The 27,574-nt window shown below is 33.6% G+C and overlaps 1 protein-coding gene across 3 annotated transcripts in view; it reads right to left on the bottom strand.

The window, feature by feature from the left end:
• The window catches only part of sli (slit guidance ligand), a 561,787-nt gene that overhangs the window by 350,731 nt on the left and 183,482 nt on the right, over nt 1-27,574 (bottom strand). For all 3 annotated transcript variants that reach the window (XM_085820062.1, XM_085820064.1, XM_085820063.1), the window contains exons 2-3: nt 22,225-22,296; nt 6,270-6,341 (exon numbers count right to left, since the gene is read on the bottom strand). In XM_085820062.1, coding sequence (XP_085676188.1) covers nt 6,270-6,341; nt 22,225-22,296 — 144 coding nt within the window. The remainder of the gene's footprint in view (nt 1-6,269; nt 6,342-22,224; nt 22,297-27,574) is intronic.

The following is a 27,574-nucleotide window of genomic DNA, read 5'->3' as shown; positions in this document are numbered from 1 at the left end:
CAATTCGTTAAGGAAATTTAATTTGTATCTTCTGTGTTTTACAAATATGCTAACTTCGTTAACAATATCAAATATCTGATATGAATCGGGACTCGAATTAGCTTAAGCCAGTCAGTTTGCTGCGAGTGGAAATTGGGTCGAATGACCAGCGATTTTACCGTTATGATGTGCCCATATGATGAGAAGATTGGAGAGCGTACTTTTTGACTAATTTAAATTAGTGTTGTTTCTAGCATACTATGGTATACTTTGCTTGACGTATTTAGAGCATAAACTAAGCATCTTTGTTTTACTAATTAACCTTTCTATGTCATTCTCTTCACAATGAGTACTTTTAAAGGATTTAAAAAGTTCTGACTTGAGCCTCTATTATCTTGCAATATCGTAAATTTAAAAAAGTACATACGTAAGGTCAATTAAAGCATTAAAGTTCAGGTACTCTCTAGTTAAAAATAAAAGCACACAATTAAAATACATGCATTTCCTGAAATTTTGCAATCAAAACTGACATTTTAATACTTCCGGCATCAGAATATGCACTTACTTTAAAGGTTACGAATGCTGTATGTAATTGAATTAATGCGTCTTTTTTATGGGAACGGTAACGTACGGCATTCTTCAAAACATCATAACAATTACTGCAATCTTTTAGTGATGATAATATTTTATTGCGCAATATGGCTTATTTTAATGAGCCATATTGTGGTGCACAAAAAGGACGATATTTTTTGTATATTTATTCTTTGCTTTTTATGATATCATTCTGTGCATCAGTCTTACTCAATAGCAGAAGAATATTCCATAAATATGTGACATTTATGGAGGAAAATCTATCTTAGAAGTTGAAGATTTCAGCGTCGAGACTCAAACTGTGGACCTACCGATCGACAGTGAGGATTAATCATTCTACATTCTATATACCCAATCATTCACTTTACGCAAGGAAAAAGCACTGTCGTAATTTAGGTCACTTTTGGTAGGGGGTTATTATCCTTCTTCTTTCCAAAACAAAGGAAACAGTCAATTCTATCTTCTGAAATCATACCTGAGACAACACTAATAGCATTCAGTAATTGTAATTATTTGAATAACTTGTAATACCCTTGATAATGAGAATCACATAGCACGTTAATATACGTCTATTTTGAGCATACTTATATTTCTGGCTCATTTGCTGGCTTTCTGCTGAAGCGTATGCAGAGCCCGTTCCGTTTCCTTTCTATGCCTTTATGAATTTTTGTTACGTACTCGCTCAGGCTCAGGCTTTTGCAACAGTACAGCAAGGGCGCAATTTAAACTAGATGTAATCTTAACTACGATTTCAGTAAACTCTCGCCATTACGAAGAAGAATCCGCCCAGAAAGAAGAAGAATAAAACTGCCGACGTTAGCTGAATTAAGTGCTTTCGATTTGATATAATTTGATTTAAGAACGTTAAGGACAAGGGCCCAACTCACCGAGCTTAAACAATGTTTAGCCTTAAGGTGGTATTACGACCAATCTGTGCAACGACAAGGTCAGCCATGCTGACTACCAAAGTAAAGTCATTAATAGCGAAAGACAAAAAAAAAATTCTAAATAGTTCATCTGTTATCTTATAATTATCTTCTAAGTTACGTTAGTTTGGATAGTTTAAACAATTAAAAATACTAAACTAATTGACATCTAAACTTTTTAAACTCAACAACCTCTTAAAAGCAGATACAATATCGCAAAGTCATTTTAAACATACATTTTAATTTCAATACAGATATGAAATTCGCAGTATTGATTTATTTTTACATAAACAGCAATATCCAAAATTTTACAAATCAAGTTATTTTCAGGAATTTTATCGGTAAGTAATATCTTTAGTCCGGAATGACGAATGTTAATATCTTAGTTAATATTTCAACCTACAAGACATTCGAACAAGTTCGGGAAACACTGATCTAAATATGACTACCCTCCTTCTATCTTTTACTTGCGTAGTTTATTTGCAGAAAAATGATCTACACCTCATACTCGAATCTCACTTCATCAATCAAGGCCATCCCTGAGGAAATCTCGGGTATTCTCGAACAGGAAACATCAGGCTAGTCGCATGAATCATCCACTTGTCAGATGGTCTATGGAGCTCTATAGCGGGAACGAAAAGAAACAATGTTTCGAAAGGAAGAAACACTTGGAATTGGTGGCTGAGTTCTGCTACAGAGGGGTTGTTTATAGGGGAACAAAAAGGTTACAGAATGAGATTTTGTTCCGATTGCAGGGATTGTGTACATTGATTTTGGACATTTCCGCGAGATGTTTTTTCATACCGAAGAATTATTTCTCAAGCATATTTTTGATACGCTAAGAAGCGAAATATGGCTCATTTTTACTTCTCACTGAGGCGTCTCCTTCTTTTTCTCTGAATTATTCTGATGTAAATATTTTTAACTGAACTAATCTCAATATGCTCGCCGACCCCAAACTTAGCAATCCAACATAAGCTACTGCTAAGCGATTAAATATTATAGCATACATTAAAGCGATTAGAAATGTATTTAAATTAGGGGAACTGCAATAAAATTTGAAGCTGGTGAGGATTTTACAAAACGCAAAATTTTCATCAAATATTCATTTTTAGTTTTCAATATAAAACTAATTTGAAAATTACTTCCTTTTAAAAATGCCAAATAAAACTTGTGAGAATACTACAGAATTAATTCAATTCTTGTTAAACAAATCAGATTGGTTCTCCCCTCCAAAGCTATGGGTTATTTGCAGCTAATTCATAATAAAGCTCTATTACGAGGATGACTAACGTCTAAGGACCATAAGACTAATTAAGAGGAAACATTTATTAAAATCAGCAGCAGAACAGACAATTTACAAATTTACACGGTGATCTATTATTAATTTATTAAATAAATCTAGGTATTCAATTTTGATGGAATTAACTCGCTGTAAAAGAAGCCACCTTCTATATAAATCATCAGATAACTTTCCTAATGTGTTAAGGATGATAGTTTTACTTCTTTTGCCGGGCCGTTCCTAGCGGGGGTACAGGGCGTAAAAGTACGCGGGCGGCCAAAATCAAGGGCATCCGGATTCCCGTGATACCAAGCCTAAAAATTTTAAATTCATTAAATTCATTGTAAGTACTTGTCATATGTAAGTACGTTTTATACAATTTGTCATACGTAAGTACTTAGTGAGTATGAAATAAAAATGTTATTAATCATTGAGCATTTTTTTTTAATTTGGGGGTGGCAATCTTAGCAAAGCACACGGGCAGCTTTATATTGATAGAAATTTAGGAATGGGATATTTCTATTAAACAGTTTTCACAGAAAGACAGAATGTAAATTGTAACAATGGCTGGCTCATTGCATCTTCTTGTATTTTCCTCCAGATGATACAAACACAAGCCTGTTTAGTACTTTGAAGAGCTAGCAAAGTACCAGCAATACGAATCGCTCGTAAATTACCCACTTGCTATCCGAGCTGGCTTCGGTAAGTGCGTTCTGATAATTGGCAGTTTTTATGCTTAGAAATATCAAGTACACTCATGTCCATAAATTAAGGATAATTCGGAGTCACGCGGAAATCGAACTCTAAAGTAAATATATCACCTGTAAAATCACTACACACATCTTCAAGAATCATATGCAAATTTCAGGAAGTAACCAGATGACACCGATGGTACGTCACAATGACGAGAGTGTAAGAGAGTGATATATAAGGAATACAGGCAAAGAAGTAAAATTGTTCGCAGGCGCTTTATAAGTATTTCAGTGCAATAACCGAATAGTTATGACACAAAGGACGCATTTGGATGATTCTGTACGTGGTAGAATTATCGGCCATCAGGAATGTGGGCGTACTCAACTGGAAGTATCAGACGAACTTGGAATTGCCCAGAGTGTCATCTCCAGGCTTTGGCAACGATTCCAAGATGATGGTAATGTGAGTAGACGTTACAGTACAGGTCGCCCCAGAGTTACAACGCCGAATGAGGACCGGTATTTGGCAGTTACTGCCAAAAGAAGCAGGTAGAACACAGCCTCAGACCTGTCTCGTCAGCTCTCTTCAGCTACTGGTACGACAATTTCAAGCAGTCCGTGTACAGACGCTTAGGGCAGATTGGTCTATATGCTCGTACACCTGTCAGATGCGTTCCACTTACTGCAACTCACTGTCGCCTGTGGTTAGCTTGGAGTAGAGAGCATGCATTGTGGACACCGCAACAGTGGGCTTGTGTGATGTTTTCCGACGAGTCCAGGGTTAGCTTACAGTTTGATTCTCGCCGGACTTTCATATGGAGAGCTCCAGGTACCCGTTATCACCAAGAAAACATCGTTGAAAGACACCGTTACGGTGGTGCAGGAGTGCTCGTTTGGGGGTGGAACTATTCTGGGTTCCAGAACTGACCTGCATGTTCAAATTGGAACCATGACAAGCCAAATCTATCGCGACGTCATTCTGGAACAACATGTACGTTTGTTTCGGGGAGCCATGAGCGCACAATTTGTGTTTATGGATGATAACGCCCGTCCTCACCGTGCAAACATCGTAAGCGAATGCCTTCAATCGGAGGATATCACCCGTATGGACTGGCCAGCATTCTCATCGGACTTGAATCCAGTCGAACACGTGTGGGACATGCTTGGCCGACGAGTTGCAGCCCATCAACCTCCTCCTACATGTCTACCGGAACTTCGGAGAGCATTGCGTTTTAAGTGGTGTAATATCCCCCAAGATCAGATCGATAATTTGATACTCAGCATGCCTAGGCGTTGTGCGGACTGTATTGCATCGTCTGGGAGACATACAATGTATTAACAATCATACCAACCGTGTAATATTGTTTTTTTGTAAATAGTTTTTTTTTTTTTTTTTTTTTTTTTGTAATTTGCTCCAGAGAGAAAAAATCGCTAATTTATTTAATAATATCAAACATATAGCATCCTTTTTTGCTCTTTACCTTTTGTTTAATAAATAAGCTTTACAAAAAAGTGAAATTTGTTTTGCTTCTAACTCTTTCTTTGCCTGATTTTGCATTATCCTTAATTTATGGACATGAGTGTATAATTTGGAGCCGTTTCGTGCAATTGTTAAATTTATTTATTGTACTGCAAATATTTAAGCACTTTTGTATACCCACAAGCCCTCAAAAAGCGGTGGATAAGCTTTGTTAAATTTTAGTTAAATCTTTAGTTTACCTTTGCCTCCTGTATCTGTATCTTAGAATATTATACTTCAAGTTAACAAGTGAATTTATTCAGTGGTACGTAGCATAGAAAGGTAAAGAAGGTGTAGCTCAATATTCAGGTTTAACTGTATAAGATGGTCTACATATACAAGCACGAGTTTATAATGAATCCCAAGTTACCAAAATACATTGCGTTTAAATTTTTTCTCCTCATTTGATCTTTGTGTTATAATTATTACATGTAGCTATGGTGCATTCATTAGACTGCACTGTAACTTTTATTTATGTAACTTTTTATTTAATTTTATTTATGTAACTCTGTATTTATGTAAACTTTTATTTAAATCAATAATGAACAGCGCTGTCATTCATTTGGTTCACTTTAGAAATTAAGTGTAACTATGTCTTCGCGCCCTCCATCTCCTACCATTCGGGTTACGACAATGAGTAGACACCATAGACATTTTAAGAAACGTATAAGGTTCATGTTCTTTCTTACAAGGTTCAAAGTAGGTACCGATACGTCATTCAACTTAAAGGGCCCAAAAGAGGAAAAATTTATTTGTCTATTCACCTTGGACTAACCGTCCAAAAGACACTTAATTGTGCATTTGTTTTTAAAAACTCTCAATATTTTTATTTCTTAAGTCACCAAACATTAAACATTTCATCACAGATTTTCAGAAATTTCACTAAGATAGTTTCCGAGGAAATGCAACCAAGGTATATCAAACAAAAAAATCCTCCCCCTTGCCCAAGGATTCTACCGTATCACCTAATTCTGGTTATTCAGTTTCACTTCCTTCACCGATTATTATTCAAACTACTAGCACAGTTCTTTGTTAAAAACAAAAACGGTGGAAAAAACGGGCTGCGAATACAATACTTTTACTATTCCTCGAATCACTCAAGGACTACGTGGGCAGAACACTTAAATATATTCCATTCATAAAGAACAGCTTTTAAGTCTTTTTCTTTCCTCGATGACATAGCCTTGCATTTTGGGTGTTTTGTTTTCTTTACTGTCTTGGTAGGTGGTGATTTTAATAAATGATGGATATTCAATTAAAATGCTAAAGAGGACACTTACAGTCGTTCCATGGAGACGAGGTCTTGAAAGGCTCCTTTCTCAATGAGATGAATCTGATTCTCCATGAGCTGCCTGGAATAAAAGTGCCTTATTAATACAAATACAAGTTAAGCTTTAATTATTAATGGTCTGTTCAACATTCCAAACGTTTTTAATTTTAATCAAAGGAAGAATCACTATGAAAATAATTCGTTTCATCCGAACTTATCCTTTCTATATAATATATGGTTTTTATTTTCGGCGACTGGAACTAGAAATAAGCAATTATTAACACTGTTCTAAATGGATAAAGAAATGGAAAAATTTAGGTATAAAAAATTCAAAGACAAATGTTTCTATATCAGTTACGTATTACATGGCACTATAAATACTTTTTACGAATGACATGAGAGTGTTTTAATGTATTTTATGAGAGAGTGTGATAATGCATTTTTATTTTTGTCAATTTCATGTCTTATTAAAAAATGTGAAATAAAAACTTGAACCATTAAGAATGGTATTTATTCCTTATAAAATACTTAATTTATTTAGAAATTAAATATTGTATCATTTGGTAAAGCGTAAAGTGTAAAGAAAACAACTTTACGCTTTACCAAATGATGATATGTACATGATACCGTAATATAAAACAATGGCCTAAAATCTCTGTAAACGCCGCTGATTAAGGAAATTTCAACTGTAAAAGTTATGAGCTGAGTCTACTAAGAACACTTCTACTAAGTCAAAAGACACCGGTGCTCTTCATTTCCCGTTGAGCATTGATTAAATAAAAGGATGATGGTTCCATCGGATCAAATCATGTGTTACTAGCGCTTGAAAGTTCAGAAAATTTACATAAATTTTTTATTAAAATTAAATCGAAATCAAAACTGGCGATCGATCACTAGTGGCCTACAGGTTGGTCACTTAGATAAACCAATGAAACACAGCAAAACACAGGTGTGGAGCAATGAAATAAATTTAGGTACATTTTTAATCTATAGAATTAAATCATTGGACACGGATGTCCATCAAGGCTGTTGACCACCAGTAACCTGCATATTGATGGTCATCAACAATAAAGACATGAGTCAACTGCATCTGGGAATGTAGACAAATTAGATACATTTTAAAAATTAAAACTGAGCAGAAAGAAGCACATCAACGCTTGTGAAGACTGTGTTGTCATAATGGCTTACGGATACAGACGGGCCGTCATTGGCAGCCAAAAAGCACCCAGTATAGGGTAGAAGAGCAAAATCAGGCTTTTAAATTAATATGAAATATGTTACAGCTCGTCAAGGCTGTTGATCATGGGTAACTGCAAATTGACAGTCACTGGAAGTTAACCCACAGGTCCCAATACGGGCAGTAGGGTAAATTCAGATAAATTTTAAAATAAAATAAAGGTCATTAGTGCTTGTTTAAGCCAATGGTAACAGTGACCTATGGCTACTGGTAATTAACACTTAAGGCTGCATGTGAAAGATAGTGCAATACTGTTACATCGGCAATATTTCCAAATCAGCTGTTGATAAGTGCATAGTGACATAAAATGATAAGTATCATAGTAGCATAAATATCATAATAACTCAAAATTTAATATTTACTTAAAAAATTGCAACTTGCAATGAATACGGAATCAGAGATAAAGAATTGAGTATATCGCATACATAACCTTAACTCTGTTCAGACACATTCATTGCTGGAATACAGTAATCATCTGCAACTGAATACTGAAATATTTCTGACAGAATTTAAAAACCTTTTCATGTTATCTACGCAAAATATTTTAATAATTTACTAGAATTTAGTGTTTTTGTTTTTAATAGTTTAGCAACTTGATGTAACAGCGGTACAAATTTTAATGGGCAAAATCCAGCAATAAAAGAAAATGCTTAAACACACTACATGAAAAATCATTTCCGTGAATACAAATTTGTTCTATTTGGATTAGCATTTCGGGATAAAATATTCTGAGATCATTTGCTTTCATTATGAAATATGCATTTACTCGTGACTAATGAAACAATGAATAAAAAGGTCGGTTTAAAGATTCGAAATGGTTGATTTTCAGATGGACATGATCAAAATAATTTTTCGTGATTACACTGGTTAAACCGAGAATCACACTTTGCTTAAAGTGTTACTGCAGCAATTATGAAAGCAATTAGTTCGTAGAATAGTTTTATAAAATTTAATGTTCTAATTATACATATAATGTATAATCCTAAAATAATTGCCAAGTTTTCATTACTTAGAATCCTCCCGGTTAATCTAATCTAACAGCCGCCCAGACTAGAAAGTGGTTCGTACTGTTGTAACGAAGGGTCCAGATTAGAATAACGGATAAGACATGGATGCAAGTTGTTAGTCCCTTCATAAGAGACAAAAGTGGCCCACCTGCTACAGATGCCTCTATAATAAAGTGAAAACCACTTCCGGCTGTAGTAGTGGCCAACGCCTATAACGGCTAGTGCCTGCCATTGGAAAAAATCATATGGTATCTAGATAAATTCCGTTAGCTTTTGATGATTCAAGACCTTACAGATTACACACTTAAACAATGGTTTTATGTCGGCCAATTATATCATTTTTATGTGACGGGGGCTCTACAATTGATAAGCAGAAAGACACACAGCATCCAATTTAAGTATTCCCACAAATGTTTTATCTATTTATATCTGAATTTGCGATTTTTGAAATGCTAGAGTTTACAGCAAAATCAAAAGTGGCTCATTTCTGATGTACATCAATAAAACCAAAGAAAATTATTAGATATTCCGGTGACATAATACCATTTCTTCCTATTTCGCTCACAAAATGCCCTCCAAGAAGGTAAATGAAATAAGCAGCTTATCTTTCAGAGACATCCTGCCTTTTAACGACAAGCATCCAACCAAACAGGTATAAAGGTTATAAGTTAAGATATTCTTCAAAACTCATTTTTTCTAAATTTAGAGAAAGTTACTGAATTTTGAAACATTTTATCAAAATTCAATTACCTATGTATACGTTAATAATAAGGATAGTGAGGTTCCCTCGTTAGTATGAATTAATCATAATGTTAACTGAACAGCCGTGGCTAATATTTTCTTTTACTAGCACAAGAGTATGAAATGTGCTTTAAAAGGGTCATTTAACAATATAACCAGTAGAAAGAAGACGAACTGACGTTTCAGGCAGTGTATTTTTCTTCTCTATGATAGCGTTAGACTTACATACAGAGACATACAGAGACTGCAAACCAAGATTTGAGGAAATTCAGCGGGGAAGTTCTGAGTTACCCTTCTGCAGTCTGGACCTTGCAACCGAAGATTTCGTAGTTTCGAATGAAATAAAAAAACTTTGCGAGGACAACGATTCCAAAGAGACAATAAGTGAAAAAAAAAAAAAAAAAAAGCTTGGAAAAGGAAAAATTAGGCAATTTTAAATGAATGCTATTGTAATGCTTGCTGTCCCGTTGGCACAGATATATAAATAATAATGGTAAACATTTTTGTGAAATATTAAGATAATGTCGTTTTTTGTTACAGAACCTTTGTTCGTTTTTGATTAAATGCACCTTACACGTGTGTTTACAAAAGCATGTACAGAAACAATAAAATGGCAAAAAGTAAAAAAAGAATTTTAACAAACAGAGTAAGATAATAGCCACTTTGCAAAGATTTAACTATTTCCCTGCGCATTTTCTCGTGTTGTACACGGTTAGCACGCCCAAATAGCAATTGGAGATCAATGTTCGAATCCTAGCAAGAGCATTGTTTGATTTCCATATTTCTACCTTCGAAAAGCTTAACAGTCTCTATAATTTCAATTTAGTGGGTAATTAAAGAAAATGTATTTCTTCTCTAAATTTTATGTCTTTCCTAAAGAAATCTATGCATTTTCTTTATTGAGAAAATCCACATTAGTTAAGAACATTTGCTAGAATTTCGGGAAAAATACTTCATTTGGAAAATCCACTAATATTATAGAAATGTATTTGTTACCAGGTCAAAAATTTATATTTTAAACTCAATTCTTAGTTGGAATTTAGGTTGTCAAACACCAAATTAAAAAAACTTATGTGGAAACTACACGATGAGGATACGGCCTATTAAATTGTACACATTTTTTGCTGCACTTCATGTAAACTTACTTCCTCAAATTATTCTTAATTAACCGATCCCTCGAGGCAAGTTGAAAATGACCTCAAAAACTGGAAATTTGTAAATTAAATATCCCGGTCAATTTTTGTCGTATGGGACTCAAGCGTCGCATAATTTTATTTTCCTGAATATTCAAGGCAGGTTGAAAATGACCTCAAAAACTAAACGCTTTGGAATTAAATATCCTGGTCAATTTTTGTCGTAGGGGATTCAAGCGTCGTATAATTTTATTTTCTTGAATATAAATATAGGAACAGGGAGATCACCTTAAAAGTTAAATTTCGTTTTTTGTCGAAAATTATATTTCTTTTTTAACTTAACACTGTCAAAACATGGATATTTTTGCCTTCTGTAACTGGAAGTATACGACTGCGACCAGTGACTGCGAATATAAAAGCCTGGTTTAAGCTGGTTAAGAGAGTGGAATATATAAATATAAGTTTGGTGCTGCCGATTGCAATAAAAAAGGGAGGTGCACAACTAGATCTTATAACATTCCTATATACAAATTTCAACATTCTATGGCTAATCGTTTTTGAGTTATGATAGATACGTATATACATACATATGTACAGATGGGGAGGTCATGAAAAAATCCCTTTTGGTTCTATTTTAAATAGATCTATTTAAAATTAAACGTCACGCAAAATAATCGTTCAAATGGACTCGGGAAAGGTCAAAATGGATATTTCCGTTGAAATACGACATCTGAAATTTTTCGCGATTATAACACTTCTTTTACTTTTTCAGAAGGAAGAAGTAGGGAAAAAATTAAATGAAAGTTTGAAACTTTTCAAAATTAAATGCATTAGATATTTTATAATAAACACAAATTTGATTCTATTTAAAATTTCAGCTTTTTTGGATGAAATATGTAATTATTATAAAATACATGACTTATTTTGTTTTCATTTAGATCTCAAATCATCCTTTTGCTTGTTCCGAAAAGAGCTGAAAACAGCTTTTAAAAAATAGGGTTTCGTTCCCCAACTGGAGAAATTGCATGTTGCCTACAAACGAAAACTCACTAATTGCGTAGGCGTGACTATAGCTGCGATGATTTTTAGAATGGTGAGGAAAGCCAAGAAAGGCAGGAATTGCAGCAATTTTCGAAAAACGAAACCTCAGTGTTGGCCCCGGGATCACGATCCGTAGAAACAAGCGGTGATCTAAAGCGGTCTTTTCTAAGAAACTGCATTTTAAATAATTGAGAAGTCTCTTCTCATTTATTGAAGCAAAAAACGTTGCAAGAGATTTTTGCGTGAATATGCTACTTAATACATTTCACGGTCATTAGCAAAGAATTTTATTTAAATATGCTTCTTTTATTCTTTATATCTGATGCAGCTGAGAAAAAGGCAAATTGCAGTTTAACAATCTAATTTAAAAATAAGTGCACATTTATTATCTGTGTAAAAATAATTTGTTCAAACATCAGCAGGAATAATTTATTTGTCAGAGATTATATTATTATTATAAATATATAACAGACGAGAAAATAGAATAAAACAAATCCATGCAACTCTTCAATCTGTTTTTCAAACTGGAATAGAATTTTGTTTGTCAGTGCAACAAAGTAAAGCAATGTACGCCATGATAACATTTTACATTTGTCTGAGAAACAATGTAGCTGATAAAATATCTGTCGCCTCATGTAGCTATGATTTTTATTTATGCATACCAATGTGTTGGTTATTCATAGTTCTCAAATGGATACATAGTACAAACAAATGAAGAAAACTAAATTATAGTTGGAATGCTGATTGATATATTTGAAATCTTCGTCATTATCCAAGCGATGATTTCAGAACCTAGGTAGGTATTGGCACTTTTTTAATGCGTTAGCTATAATTAGAGACTTTACTCTTTTGGTAGCTGCTGCAGAGTCTCTGAAGTTATACCTTTTTTACTAAACAGTACGACTCAAATGTATCTTTAGACAGGGCCGGCGCTAAGGTTTTCGCTGGCCTTTGCAATGCCCACAGTTCATCCAGTTGCTCAAAATGTCATCGTCCATAATTCTGCCGACTACAGCGGTCGCATCCTTCTGGCGCCGATTTTGTCTTTATGCGACATGCCAGTAGATTCTTCCATGTCAACAAGTTTATAATTCTACTGTTTAATATTACCAACTTCTACAATTTTGTCTATCTAACAGTCTTTCATGGATACAGAAAACAATTTAACAAAAAGTTGAATCATAAATGTCTCAGTATAACGGGGCTAGTCCAAGTACCAGGTATGCGAGAGAAATTAATCTGATGTGTAGCCAGTGGCACCTCATATTATTAGTCTAAGAGCTGGCTGGATCACGATGAAGAATGCGCTCGTGCAACGTTTGCTCCTTACGGTAGCTTCACACACGCCCAAGAAAAACTGCGATGATACCAAGATGCTGTAAGAAAAATTGCGATTTGTTAGAAAAAAACGATATCATGCTACTGGTGCGTCCATATTACTTACAGCGCCCCCAGTAATGTTCCAGTCCATTATTATAGGCGCTTTAGCGTCAAAGAAAGCCGAGGGAAACAAACTACGCTCTGCTAAAAACACCTTGTACGCGGGTACTTTGGGATAATTTCTGCTGTGCAACAAACACAACTTCCTAAGCAAGATGTGGCTGTGCGATCCTTAAAAACGATACGGAGAAAATTTCTGTCGTATCCGGGACTGGTGACACTACAGAATCCTGAGACGTACTACTATGAATTCCTTCATCTTAAAAGAGGCAAAACACGACCTCGAATAATAATTTTAAAAAAAAGAGATTTCTGAATGCAAAATTGTAATTTCAGTCTACCATTTTATATTGCTCAACAGATAACAGTTTTATATTGATGAGCAAAAAACAACATTTAAACATAAGAATGCACAACTTGTGAGGTTCCCTTTAATTTAAATTACCAATTATTTAATGTTTTGAACCTTTACGGTCACCTCTCTCTTTCCGTTTCCCCGTCAGAATGCAAATTAGTTGGCGTGTATTTAAGTGAGGGTTTCAGACTTTGAAGACAGAGCGCGTTTTGCCTTTTGAAGGCCACGTTACTAAGCTGCTATTCTATGATAAGAGTTCCAGTCTTCGGCTTTGCTTTACACTTGCCGACAGTTAAGGTCATGCCGGTGAAATCCGAGCCAAGTTCGCGTTAAATTACTCTGTGCACCCTTAGGCTCTTAGTTATTTAAATTTAGATTTACTTTTGAATTCCTACCTTGAATTCTCCCCATAGATGCTGGCGGATTTGTAAATAGCGGGAGTGGCTTCTGTTCATTTTATTAAGTTTTAAATAATGTATTATTCGTACGTCTCTGTGGTACTTTTAGACTTAGCGATAAGTTGTTTTAAGGTCTATTAAAAGGTTGATTACGAGTTCCAATAAGCGAAATACCTTATAAACTATATACTTTTGATTGTTTTCCTTACATGAATGCGTATTACTTTATAAAATTGCTAATGTTTTCAAGCTTGTTATGCGGGTTGGAAGTTTGAGCCAACTTCGCGTTAAATCTTTCGTGTAGCCCTTGGCTACTAAGTTTTAAATTCGAATTTACTGTTACTTTAAGTTACAATTCCACTTTTCAGAAAGATTGATACTCGCTCCAAGTCTGTTAGGAGTTTGGACTTAGTTTACCCAAGCCAAGAAGACTAAACTATATATGACAAATCTGAAATCTAGTTTAATTCAAGATCGACGCCAATGTAAGACCTTTCTTGGATTTTGTTTATAAATGAACTTCCTTTCATTTCACTGCATGAAAAGAAATTTAATGTGGAACTATTAACCTTTATTTATTGCCTTTAAGCAATTTTAATTATGAAACATAAACAACATTTTTCTCGCGTATCATAATTATCCCCAACAATTTTGCGAATGACAAATTTTCATTAAACCGTCTCCCAAGACAAGTTTAAATTTTTCTGTACTGTCTGCCTTGTTTAAACATGTCCCAGAGGGCCAAATAAATCGTGGTAGTTGCGACTTAAGTTTTCTCGTTGAGGCATATCAATCATAGGCTAGAACAGGTGAAAATGCGCTTAATTACTCCCCCCCTCCAGAGAACCCCTTTCGAAAACATTCGTTTCATCACGACTTGAAGTACTTCTCAGCTATAAGCAGAAAAAGGAGGTGGCTGCTGCTCTTTCCCCCCTTTCATCTCCAACGTGATATACAGCAGGATTCCAAAAACCACACAATAATTGTTAAAGAAGGAAGATGAAGGAAAAAAGGGTAAATAAATTGGATGCGTCTGTCTTCTGAAATGGCTATAGCCAGTTTTGTTAGGCAAGAAAAATGTTTGCGAGTTTAAAAGAATGGTTTTAGAAATATATTTATAATGATATATTAGACTCCCTTCTGATTTTTACGTGCTGTATTTTTTCTTAATACCACGAATTCAGAAACCAGTCTACTCTACTCAGATGAAATTCCATGCAGCAGTTTGGCAGGGTTGCCACCAAAAAATATTCGATTTGAAATAAAACTCCGCTAAAAGATGCACAATTATGTGTACCAGGTACGTAATGAATGGTCTTTTACTAAAATCAGCTATATATAGGGTTATTCATAAATCCATAAAACATTTTTTAAATTCTGGACATAAAATCTTAAAATCTTTTCAAAAGATACCAAATTTTATTATAATGAAATGAAAGCACTATTATTATTCATATAGTTCATTATTATTTATCACTATTATTATTCATATAGTTCAGAAACGCTCTATGTATCCAACTCAACTGGTACTGCATACAGTTCCCCTCAATTGAAGAAATTAGTTGGATATATTTGGAAAGGTGATTGGTGCCATCATTGAATGACAGAAGACATGATTATTTCTTTCAGCAAGGCTATATAATCCGGTTCATAACCGCAAAAACCACTAACGAGAATGCTTTAAAGACAGATAATTTTCGAAAGCATCTCAGTTTAAATTTCCCACTATGGCAGATTGGATGAACACGATGCGGATTTGACGCGTTAAATGCAGCGGTCATCTAAACCTGCAGATTTAATTTCGCGTGACTTTGTCTTATGAGGGTTTATTCTTAAAAGTATTATTATTGCTCCTTTATTTCTGTCTGATCAGAACCATATCACAGATGTTCCGGCTCAAGTCGATAGTAATGTACCAGTGCACGTGGGACGAAATGATTTTTATCCCATGGATATCCACTACCACCATGTCAATAAAGGTGGACAAAGTGAACATTCGTGAAGCTTAAAAATTATAATAATAAATAAACTTGGTGAGCTCGCCAGTATCTCAATGGAATTAAATTTCGCACCAACTGCGTGATTTATTTGCTATAAAATTATTTTAACATTTCATGGAATCATTAATAACCCTTTAAATTTCGATTTATTTAAATTTATATAAGGGCGAATTTCACTGCGTACGTTTTCGAGAAGTGCTATTTTGTTACTATATTCAAATCTTCTTGGGTCGACGAAGTCCAATAGAGTTTCAGCAGAAGTCTTTGCTGTCTTGGGACTAATGTAATTGTGAGTATCTTTTTTGCCAGTATTTTCAGTATAAAACTCTCTGCTTTTGCTCTGTAACATTTAAAACTTCTGTTCTTGTAACATTTGAAATGCTATTTGCATCAATCAAGCACTGAAAGTCCGGCTCAGTCGAATCACCATCGAGCCATTCCTCGATGTTTTCCCAGTCATCATTTTCAGTTATTGCCTCGAGGTTTTCATAATTACATAAATATCCGGTTTCTATATTAGGAATAAATTTTTCTCATAATCGAATTTGCTCGCGTTTATTTTTACACACTCTCACGCAGAGCACTGAGTGCGCGCTTGGGCCATGGATAATCCGCGAACCGGATAATCCACGCTCGGATAATAGAGAGTACAATGTATATATATGTATATAATAAAAAGTAAAATAATAATTTAAATTACTGAGAAATCCATATATTGTTTTAAATAGCTCAATATAAAGACTTAGATTCGAAATTGATTTAAATTCGAAAGATAAATTAAAAAATTTTATGTCTTTCGAGTGGAAAAGAGTTTTTTAGACTACTGGTTATGCTCGAGACACGTGAAGACAAATTAAACACCCTACATGTCGCGCAGAGCAATACTTGTTAAAGTAAATGCATGTTATATATATACATGGCAGTGCAACATAACGTAACGGCCCAAAAATTTAGGAAGGGTTTCTTACGAAAAGTAAGTAAAACAAGTAAAACACTTGTAAGTAAAACATTTTTATGCCTCATACTAACAGATAAAAATAAAAACTTAACATTAAAATTCTAGATTTGTTTCTTTGGTTCTATATTCACTAAGCAGAACGTTTCTCAAATGTAATTTATTTTTCTCGTTTCTTAAAATATAGTGAAGTTTTCTGAAGACACTTTTTTGAAGACAGTAACTTTGCCTCATTTTTTTTAATATCATTAAGATTCAGGAACGTATTTGTTTGTTTTAGTTTTAACTTGTAATATAAAACATAATACCCTTTGAATAATGGCATTACTAATGCGACTGCTTAAGAAGTAAGGATAAAGAGGCGAAATACACATTTCACAGTCGATTTGTATTATTACCATGGAGATAATTTTATCTCTGGACAATTGTGAGGAAAATTGTGAACAAAATATTCGTGACCTGGGATTTATATTTACAATTTGGTGGTTAAATATTCGTCAACATTTCAGGGGAGAAATCTGTTAGAAACGAAGTAATAACACAAAAATCTAATACCTAATTAAATAAAAATATTACACTATACATTTTTAATAGAGATTTACATTGGTAAACCAATTAGATTCTGAAACGAATTCAACGCGTTATTTTTAATCAAGATTATAAATTAGCTGGGCATACTGATTTTAAATTATTGATAGCATGTTTATTAAACAATATTTGAAAAATAATAAATAGACAACGAAACCATTTGTCAACACTACACAGAGTGATTTTATATAACTTAAGGATACTATTTTTTCTTGTGTTGCAGAAGGGCAGCAAAACTCAGAATAATTCAAATCCAGAGTCCTGGTTTAGAATTTTGAAAGAGAATTTCTTTGCAGTGTATTTTTGAGGAAATTTTTTTGAAAAATGGCATTAAATTATTTAAACATAAAAATATGCCATAAAAACTTATTTAAACATAAAAGTAATCTAACAATTATTATAAAAATTAAAACATTACACGCTAAAATATGATTTTCGTGCACTTATTCGACATCTGCAGAAAAACTGATATTCGCGCTAATAATTACTGAAATTTATTATTATTGATATTAATATTGATATTCGTGCTAATATTAATGAACTACTTTAAATCTGCACTGTGATTACGTTCCTTTAATCCTTTAAATCTGCACTGTGATTACGTTCTTACCTAATAATTATAGATCATATCCAGGCTTTCTGGAGATTAAACTAAATTCTGATTTCGACCCCCTTCCCTTTACATGGAAACATGCCGTTTAATCTTAATGTCAGTATTTTAAATAACGTTGTCTAAAATTCCCATTTTTTCCGATTTTATCAGTTGGTCATAAATTAAATTTTTCATCTGACAATCCGTTTTTTAAAACAAAAAAGGGGGAGGCATTATGTTTTAAGAATGCAATATTTTATTAAGGATTTGTCTTTAAATGTCAGGTAGTAGCTTGCTCACACAGTTCATGGCACAAGCGAAATCAAGCAGCATAAGAATAAGTATTATTAAACTAGCAGTAATTTTTAAATAATAATGCGCAAAATTTAACTGATAAGCTGCTTTGCATATGCGTTTATGCATAGCAAAATACATTACAGATATCCAGTTAAGAACATTATTTTGAGAAATAACAAAATGTCACATGTAGAATATGATAAATTAAAACAATAACCATTCTATTTTTACTTTAACACGAAGAGTTATTGAAGGAAATTTATTTGCCATACCATTTAGATATTTAGCAGAAAGTTTGAAAATGCAGTTGCCGGATGAAAAATTTACAGAACTCGATATATCCCCGAAATCGTTTATTTCAGTTTAAAATTACCCAGCATTCACAAGCAGAATGAAAGATGGTGTCCCCCATACCAATCATTCCTGACGAAGAGCAATTTGCCATACTCGGATCACGTCTGATCTTCCATCTCCAGAAGGTCGTCAGCCACACGCCCGTTTCCAATGGCCAAATAACACCATGATAAATGTCCCCCCTTGATGGATCGTGTCGGTAAGAAACAGGAGAAGTTAGCAATCCTCGCAGGCGGGCTAAGAATCCTAAGAAAGACCGCAGTATTATTGCGTAGTGATTTATGAACCTACATGGAAAGGTGTCCACCTTGCGCAGTGGGAAGAGAAATCCATGAATGCAAATCAAGGTTGTGACCGGAAGGAAAGATTCGCAAAAGGTCATCATTTAAGGGCACGCACTACTCGTTATGTCTTTTAGCACCTGAGTACTCAGCAAAGGATCTTTATTGCAGTAACCAGTCTAAACGCTAAGGTGAGTCTAACTTTCAGAACTTCACAAACTTAATTGCTTACAGAATTCAGAACTTCACAAACTTAGTTGCTTATAGAATATCTAACGACATCACTTTCACATTTTAATTGTTATTCTAAGTCTATTTGGATTGCAGGATTACAGATGCTGTTTCAGCATCTCAGTAGCATCTTACAAAATCAGAAAAGAAAAGTGTCAAATATTGCAAGTAGCGGTTACAACAACTAGCAATGACAACAAAAAAGAAGGTTAAATTCGAAGAAAGTTATTCTATTGCTTAGACGGAAGCCTTGCAATGAAGCATAGTGAGATACACCAGATCAAAAGTATCTAAGATTATATCTTGGTGAAAATAAAGTGTTACAGCGTTCATATCAAACTTTTTTGCTGATGAAAATATACTTCACTATGTGCATCTTAAGGCAGCGTTTCTCCATATGTGCTTCTTGAAAACTTCTTGTGGTCATCATAGATTTTCCAAAGGACAAAAAATAAAATTTAAATTAACTGCGTATGCCACACTATTGTAACAAATAACAGAGTTCGCAATTTGTGAGCTTCCTATTCTCATGGGTAAAAACCCTAGGCTTTCCAGCTACCTTGAGGCTGGGCAAGTGAAAGCCCTCGTTTCTCGTTTTGCAAAAAAGAGTAACGTGGAATGTTCTGAAAGATGCCACTGAAGTAAGGCACGTATTACGTCCGGGAAGTTTTATCTTTCCCTTAAGAAAAATATTGCTGTAACGTTGTTTCTGTATACTAATTAAACCTTGTTGTACACAAGAATTCACTTATTACGTTTTAAAATAAATCTAAAAAGACAACCTGTCTCATTGTCTTCCATCCCGGGAGTTCGGCGACGTTTACACTATAGCTAAAAATCTCCGAGGTTGGGAATTATACGTGGCAATCGTCAATCGCTTTTTCTCCTAAGATTGACTTTTCACAGAATTTTTTGCCAGTTGTTCCATATACGGACGTCTCACTCTATCAACAGAAGAGAGTTTACAGCACTATGACTGTGGTGTTTTTACAAGCATGCATCCAAACACAGAGCAGGTAAGAAAAAATCGGCAAGCTCAATTTCTCTCATTATTTATGCGTACCAATATTTATTTGATTTTTAGTTAATCAGATAAAGATTATCCAAACACAAATAACTTTGAATTATTAAAAAACGAATAAAAATTTTTTTCTGTTACCTTGATTATTTAACACCGATAAAAATTAAATTAATTTTAATTAATTGTGGTTAAAAAATAAAAGTGTACTGGTAGCAATATATGTTACAAAAATTGCTATCGAAGAGAACAAGAGTAAGGTGACCCGTTGAACATTGTACTGTTAAAAGTGGTCCTCACTTGAAAAAAGGTTGAGAAACGCTGTCTTAAGACATCGGAAAGATACGATTGTTCTTTCTGATACGAGACTAGTTCTGCTTGAGGCTACCTTTAATTAGTATTCAATATTTTGTTTCTTTTTGCAACTAACATAATAACAGAGTACTTAAAATAACACACTTTGATATACCACGTAGACATCAGTCGCGGCATGCCTAGTTCATATATTAAATGAAGCTGATATTATTAGTTGTATGCTTATGCTGTTTATACGGTTTCTTGTATTAAATGCATTCCTATACTAAATGTTTAATGCGTTGTAAATAATATTTACTAATTTATTCCTTCAGATGATAAGGATGTGACTTACATACCTAATCGTCCTATCTCTGTAAAATAAATTACTGAAAATATTCACCACATTTCTAAATACTAGTACTTCTATCATGTAGGTGAAAGGCAAACTTTTATTCTTCAGTATAATCCAAGCTAAACAGAGCAAGACAATTCCAATTTTATGCCATAGATCTGTATTTTATTTTCAGGTTATATTAGATTTGCTTTACAATATGGAAAAGCAAGTGAAAAACGTTAAGAGAAGTATGTCCAAATGTCTATGAATCACTATTATTTCTTTCTCCACCCTTCCCCAGGGAAAAACTCGGTGTTTTAAGTTTTGTGCTTAGTTATTATCTTACTCACTCACACGCAAACATAAAAATAAAACTACAAACAATTCGAGAAATTTTTACGTATTTATTTTAAATATATTTAACGTCAAAATGATTAGTCTAATTTTATTCTCATTATGCAGCACCAATGATACTACGAGTACATGGCTAATTTATATCCTAAAAACACATGTAGAAGAAGCGTCCTGTTTTTGTATCAATAATCTAAATTTTGATGTATTTCTTGCTAACTTGATGAGCGACTAATTGGGAGTTATTTATTTTGTATCAGACCTTCGTTAAACCTACATCGCTAAATTTAGATACTTCAGTTGACGGAAAAGGCTGCAAAAAATATAATTAAATACCAACGCGTCTGCAAGAAACTGTCGGCATCTTTCCTAAAGGTCAGTTAATGTCGGCATCCTGGCACTCTTCGTACGATGTAGTTTTTATCTCATAAAAGGTAAATGTTTGTAAAAGTGACGATGTTGTTATAAAGGTACAACTGTGGGATTTTCATTTCTGACATCTTTAAGCCAGGGCACTGTTAGCATTACGGACACTGACCTATCCGTGTAAAGGTCTCTGCACTTTAACGATGCACCATCGTTATGTAGACATGATTTGCCATATTATGTTAGATTGGTTCGGTTTATTGGACTAGGCAAAGCATTCGAGGGCTATCTGCCTAAGGGGAGGTATGCCCTCTTAGAGGACTTTAAATGGAAACTGGGTCGTATGCACGTTACATATGGGGAAAATCACGGAAACGCCATGCATCCAGCCCGTTGGCCGGGATTCGAACCAAGAACAGAACTACCTTTACCTCTCAGCCGCTGGTGGGAAACTTATGTTAGTATTATGTGCGGTTAATTTTACATGTTATACATATCACTTACGTTTCTAATACCATATTTGTTCGCATATTTCTCTTCTTCACGTGAATTTGCTCTAGGAGTTTTTGCATGATTTATAAAACTTCTTACTTATGAAAGCAACATGCAAAGAACGAATAAATAGCAAATTGTATTGTGCAAGTCAAATAACTAATTGAAAGTAAACAGCATTAACTGACTTCTGTAAATTATAGAATATAATAATATTAAATACATCTATCCCTAAGTGCTTTTTAAATTTGTTAAGAAATTCCACCTTTACTTCTTACCTCAAAATTTAAAACACCAAGTAATTTTTCTCTGCCCGAATTTCAAGACGTAAAATTGCTAAAGGAAGGGGAGGATTACGTGCATAAATACGGTATGTTAATCTAGAAATAAAGATAAAATCCTTCGAAAGTGCGCAAGACAACAGGAATTTTTTTAATAACGGTAAAGTTATACTTACATGATTTGGACTTGATTTAAACCCTCAAAATCATCTGCTCGAATCACAGTTATGTTGTTTCCTTCAAGATTTCTGAAAGAAAAAGTAAACTTCGTCAATACTCGAAAAATAGTTTTATAAATAATAAAATGAATGACTACGTTTGACGAAACGAATAAGTATAAATGAATGTGTATGAAACGAATAAGTAAGAATAAGTTTATTCAAGTTAATTTAGATCCTTTGTGATTCTGTACATACAAAATTATGAATACAATATTACCGACTATTCTTTACAAACTAATAATATAAAAGTCACGCACAGAGATATACAGATTTTTCTTTATTTTTAAATTACTGTAATTTGTTTCAAGGGGAACAAATTTTAATTTATTTGTTTAGGATTTCTCTCCGAAAACTTAAATAAATTTTTTTAATCACTTTATAAAAAGCCTAAATTCATACATTCATTCTTGAGATCGGAGTTTGTAATCTAAATCTATTAATTTACAATACTTAATAAAATGTTTTTCCCCCAGTGGTGGGCACTAGCCATTATAGGCGGTGGCCGCTACTAAGGCCGAAAGTGGCTGTCATTTTACTATGCAGGCACCTAATAGGTGGGCCACCGTTGCCTCCTGTGAAGGGACGGACAGACAATTTACATCCATGCCTTCTCAAGGATTCGAGCCTGGGCCCTTCGGCACAGCAGTCATGGTCACTAACCACTTTCCCGTCCAGAAATAATTTTCAAAAATTTTAACAAATGAATTATACAAGTGAAAACAGCAAACAAAATGAGTAGTACAAAGCACATTAACTTCAAAAACAAAATAAGTACATACGATCGTACATATGCAATTGTACGTCATCAAATTACATCATATACATTTTATATGTATTAAGTTCCTAAGTTGGATTTTTTTCTGAAATGGTATACCGACCTTTTTTTTTCCAAATTTCGATTCTACAACTTAAAGCATCCCAAATATTAAATTTTGCAAAATTCCGTGAAAAACGTACCCAGAAGTTTAAAAATTTCTCTTCGCGCTTGCGCGAAAATTAGTTCACTTGGCGAAATACTTAATTTAGAGCAACCTACTTTCCTGTCCTTCCTTTTTACTTCCTTGTACGAAGTAAAAAGGAAGTATTGTAATCGCGAAAAGTTTCAGGCAGCATATTTGAACGAAAATATCCATTTTGACCGCTATCGAATGCAATTTAACGATGTTTTTGCGTGATATCTGTAAGGACAGAATAAAATACTCTTTTCCTTCAAAAAAATTATAAAACTGCTTTAAAATTAATTCTGAAGAGAATTTTTACGTCTGTACGAACGTATGTACGTACGTACGTATCTCGCATAACTCAAAATCGAGAATGCCTCAGAACGTTGAAATTTTGTATATAGGACTGCTATAACATGTAGATGTGCACCTCGTATTTTGGTTGCAATCGGCCGCACCAAACGTATATAAATATATTTATAAAACCTGAGTAAAAACTTTAAGGCCAGTAAAAATTTTTGAGAAAATGTAAAATGAAATAAAAGGGATTCAAATAATATTAATTATTAAAGTTAATTGATAAGAAATAAATGCTATAAACATAATTTGTAAATACATAATTATGAGAAACATGTGGTTATTTACAAAGTTAGTATTTCTGCCTGAGTAAAAACTTTAAGGCCACCAGTCATTTTTTAAAAATAAATATAATATAATCGTGTAATTACCATTGCAACTACTACCTTGTGACAACGCAGCAATTTTTATATTTGTCATACGTTTCTTCGAAGTATTGGTGATCTTTGTGAAGATGGAGAAGGATAAGAAGTTAACTGATCGTGAAAGAGGAGAGATCGAAGCTTTGTCTTCAACAGGAATGAGTAGTCGGGCTATTGCGATAAAGATAGGAAGATCAAAGACTGTAGTCAACAATTTTTTTAAATTGAAAGACAATTATGGTAAAAAGAATACTGGGGGAAGACCTAAAGCTTTGTCCTCGCGTGATCAAAGAAGAGTTTGCCAACTTGTATCTACTGGAAAGTACTCAACGAGGAAACTGATACCGACAATAGGTTTAAAAGTTTGTCAAAAAAAGATTTATAACACAATTAGAAGGTCTGGAAGGTTCGCATATACAGCAAAATTGACTAAGCCTCAGTTACTGCCGAGACACAAAATAGAGCGTTTGAACTTTGGCCAGAAAGTCATGACCTGGGACAACCAATGGTTAGAAATTATTTTTTGACGAAAAAAATGGAATTTGGATGGACCGGATGGCTGGAATTTCTACTGGCATGATATAAGAAAGGAAAAAGAAATATTCTCCAAGCGCCATTTAGGTGGAGGGTCTGTCATGACTTGGGGTTGTTTTGCTTACAATGGTGTGGGCTTAATTGCATTCGTTTCAGCTAGAATGAATTCACAAGGATACCAAAATGTCCTAACAAATCATCTTTTGCCAAATGCTGAATGTCTTGCTGGAGAAAATTGGAAATATCAGCAAGACAATGCATCGATCCATTCGAGTAACAGCACAAAAAATTGGTTCCAAGTCAACAATGTTGAAACTGTGAAATGGCCAGCTAGATCATTTGACCTCAACCCAATCGAGAACCTTTGGGGTGACTTAGCAAGAAGAGTTTATGCAAATGGAGTTTAAATCTGCTATCGAAGATGAATGGTATAAAAAAAATCCCACCCTTTGTCAAAAACTCGTTTCATCCATGAAAACAAGAATATTTGAAGTAATTCGAAGAAATGGCTCCTTCACAACCTTCTAAGAATTTGTAATTTTTTTATTATATGTTATTTTCTATGTTGGCCTTAAAGTTTTTACTCAGGCTCAAATATTCATCTGAGTGTTTTGTAATATTTTCTAATAATAAAATATTTGCAAATTAATTTTTCTACTTTTTTTACTTTTATTTAAGCTCAATAATTATCAATAAATGGTATTTTAATTCCTCAGTTCAAATGTTTCCATTTTTTCAGAAATTTTTACTGGCCTTAAAGTTTTTACTCAGGCTTTATATATATCCACTCTATTACCCGGCTCAGTGATCTCAGTTTCTTTACTCTTATATGTTTGTAAATTGTACACTTTTTTCTTTAAAAATGATTGAATTATATTGTTTTTATCTTCCGGTTAAGGATTTTATGCCTTTAGTAAATCTGTGTGCAATATTTTTAGAATTATCAGCAATTTTAAAGTTGTTTAATTGCCGCTAAGCCTGTTTTTAATGGCGGCCATTGATGTTTACATTTGAAACAAGAGACTAGTGGATTTGTTGCCAGTCTAGAGAAACTTAGCTTCGCAACAACAAAGATAACGCATTCATTTATTATTGCCAATTAAATCATGCTTAATTCTTTCTGGAATTTTTTCGAGGAAATAAGCGTCTGAGATTTACTTCGTAATTTTTAATATAGATATTTTGAGTTTTCATGTATTTTTGCCTTCTCGCGAAGTGAGAACTGAATTAATTAAATGAGAAATACTCAATCGTCTGTGAAAAACTGTTTCTTTTTTTGTTTTATTTGCTTAATTTGTTTTATATATAGTTCTAGCTTTATTATAGTATTTGAATAGAACATGTGGCAACGATTAGGTAATTCTTTAAATGATATACATTTTGTGCATTCTGAGTTATAATATGAATGAAATATAATACTGTTAAGTAAACCTAGCGCCAGAGTGTCGCTATGGTAAACAAAGTGAATTTTAAAGAATGCATTTATTCTATTGTGGTTTATGCGCTGTCGGCGAAGTAGGTTTAATTCAATCTAATAAGTTTAAATAAAATGCAAGAAAAAACGCGTATAATTTAATATTCCGCACAAGGAAGTCATGTGGTGTACACATCAGACTTTTTTTTATTGTGCACAAGCGGCAAAAAATGGGACATCGCTCATTCTTTCAAATAGTTTTAACAAAGTGCTTAAAGCACATTACTATCACTTATAGCAAGTATGCCTAGAAAATACATCTCCTTTAAGAAGATGGCAAAACTTTTATACATTGTAACATAAGACGCAGGACTTTTAGAAGGAGTAGCAGAGCAGCGGGGATATTTTAGCAATGGTGGAAGCTATTAAAGCAGTGACGTAATTTAGCTTGCCAGAGTATTTATACCAGAGTAGGCGCGATTATAGAGACAAGCTATGATTGCTTAATATTAGTTTTGGTTACCCTTTTCAAGCAGCGTTATGTAATGTCGAAAGATCTCGAATTTGGGACACCAGATGAATTTAGGGGTAGAGAATTAACATTTTAAATTTGGTATCTCCACCTAAATTTATCTGTTCTCCCAAATTCGAGAATCTTCGATGATTACATAATAACCTCAAATTAACCAATCATACCTTAGCGTACTTTCTGCGTGTACTTTGTATAAATACCGCTCGAAAATAAACTGCGTCACTCTTTTCCTAGCTTCTGTCGTGCTAATAGTTTCTCGCTTTGCTTCACCGTCTAAAGTAGCTGAGTCTTAATTTTAAGAATCAATGTACATAGAAATTTACCGTATTTCATTATTATTGAATCATAGAAATATCTAGGATTTCATTATGATTGGGTAAACAACTATGGAGATGATTTTATATACGTGGAAATAAAGACTGGAAACTCTTCAAGCTTTGTTATCTTCATCTGCAAGCCTAACTCTCTGCTACAACGACTGCAAGCAAAATATTTTGTCAAACTATTTCGATAAAACGATAAATTCACATTTTATTTGCCTAAGCATGCAATCCGTTTCTGTTTTAAACAACGAAATAGGTTTTTGAAAAGTGTTACTTTCGTGGAGAAAAACATAACATTATGAGGATGTTTACTTTGATTTTTTATATTAGTTACTAGTTATGGTTAAGCAAATATACGCAGAATCAACAGTGAAGCCTCTATTCAGTATATAACTGCTTTTCTTTTAATATTCATAAACTAAATAAATATTAAGTTATACATGGTGATATGTAATTGATTTATTGTGACATACTATTGATTTAAGCGGAATGGATACGTACGACTCATGTTTCGGGTTATAATTAATTATTTTTATAATAAAAATGAATTATTTTTTATAATAAGTATATATGTATAGTGGTATATTTATACATAACATACGGCTACACATATCATAGCCATCCAAATTAATTTTACATTATTATAATCTCTTGCAATTTTTAACTAAAAGAAAACATTATAAACACATAAATGAATTAAAAGCAAACTCAATTTTAAATTGCGTCAAAAAAAATAAAAAAACAAGGATAAATTAAATTTTTGAAAATTTAGGAAACTCTTGGCGTATATGATTGCATCTCGATTAATATTCTCTAGTTTGAAAATAAATTTCAGGTAGTAA

Source organism: Stegodyphus dumicola, chromosome 7, assembly GCF_044657685.1.
Source record: "Stegodyphus dumicola isolate Sdum_Otavi_A_Nest chromosome 7, ASM4465768v1".
NCBI classification, from domain to species: Eukaryota; Metazoa; Arthropoda; class Arachnida; order Araneae; family Eresidae; genus Stegodyphus; species Stegodyphus dumicola.
Note: the sequence above shows the minus strand (reverse complement) of the source record. Positions and strands in the feature narration are given on the sequence as shown.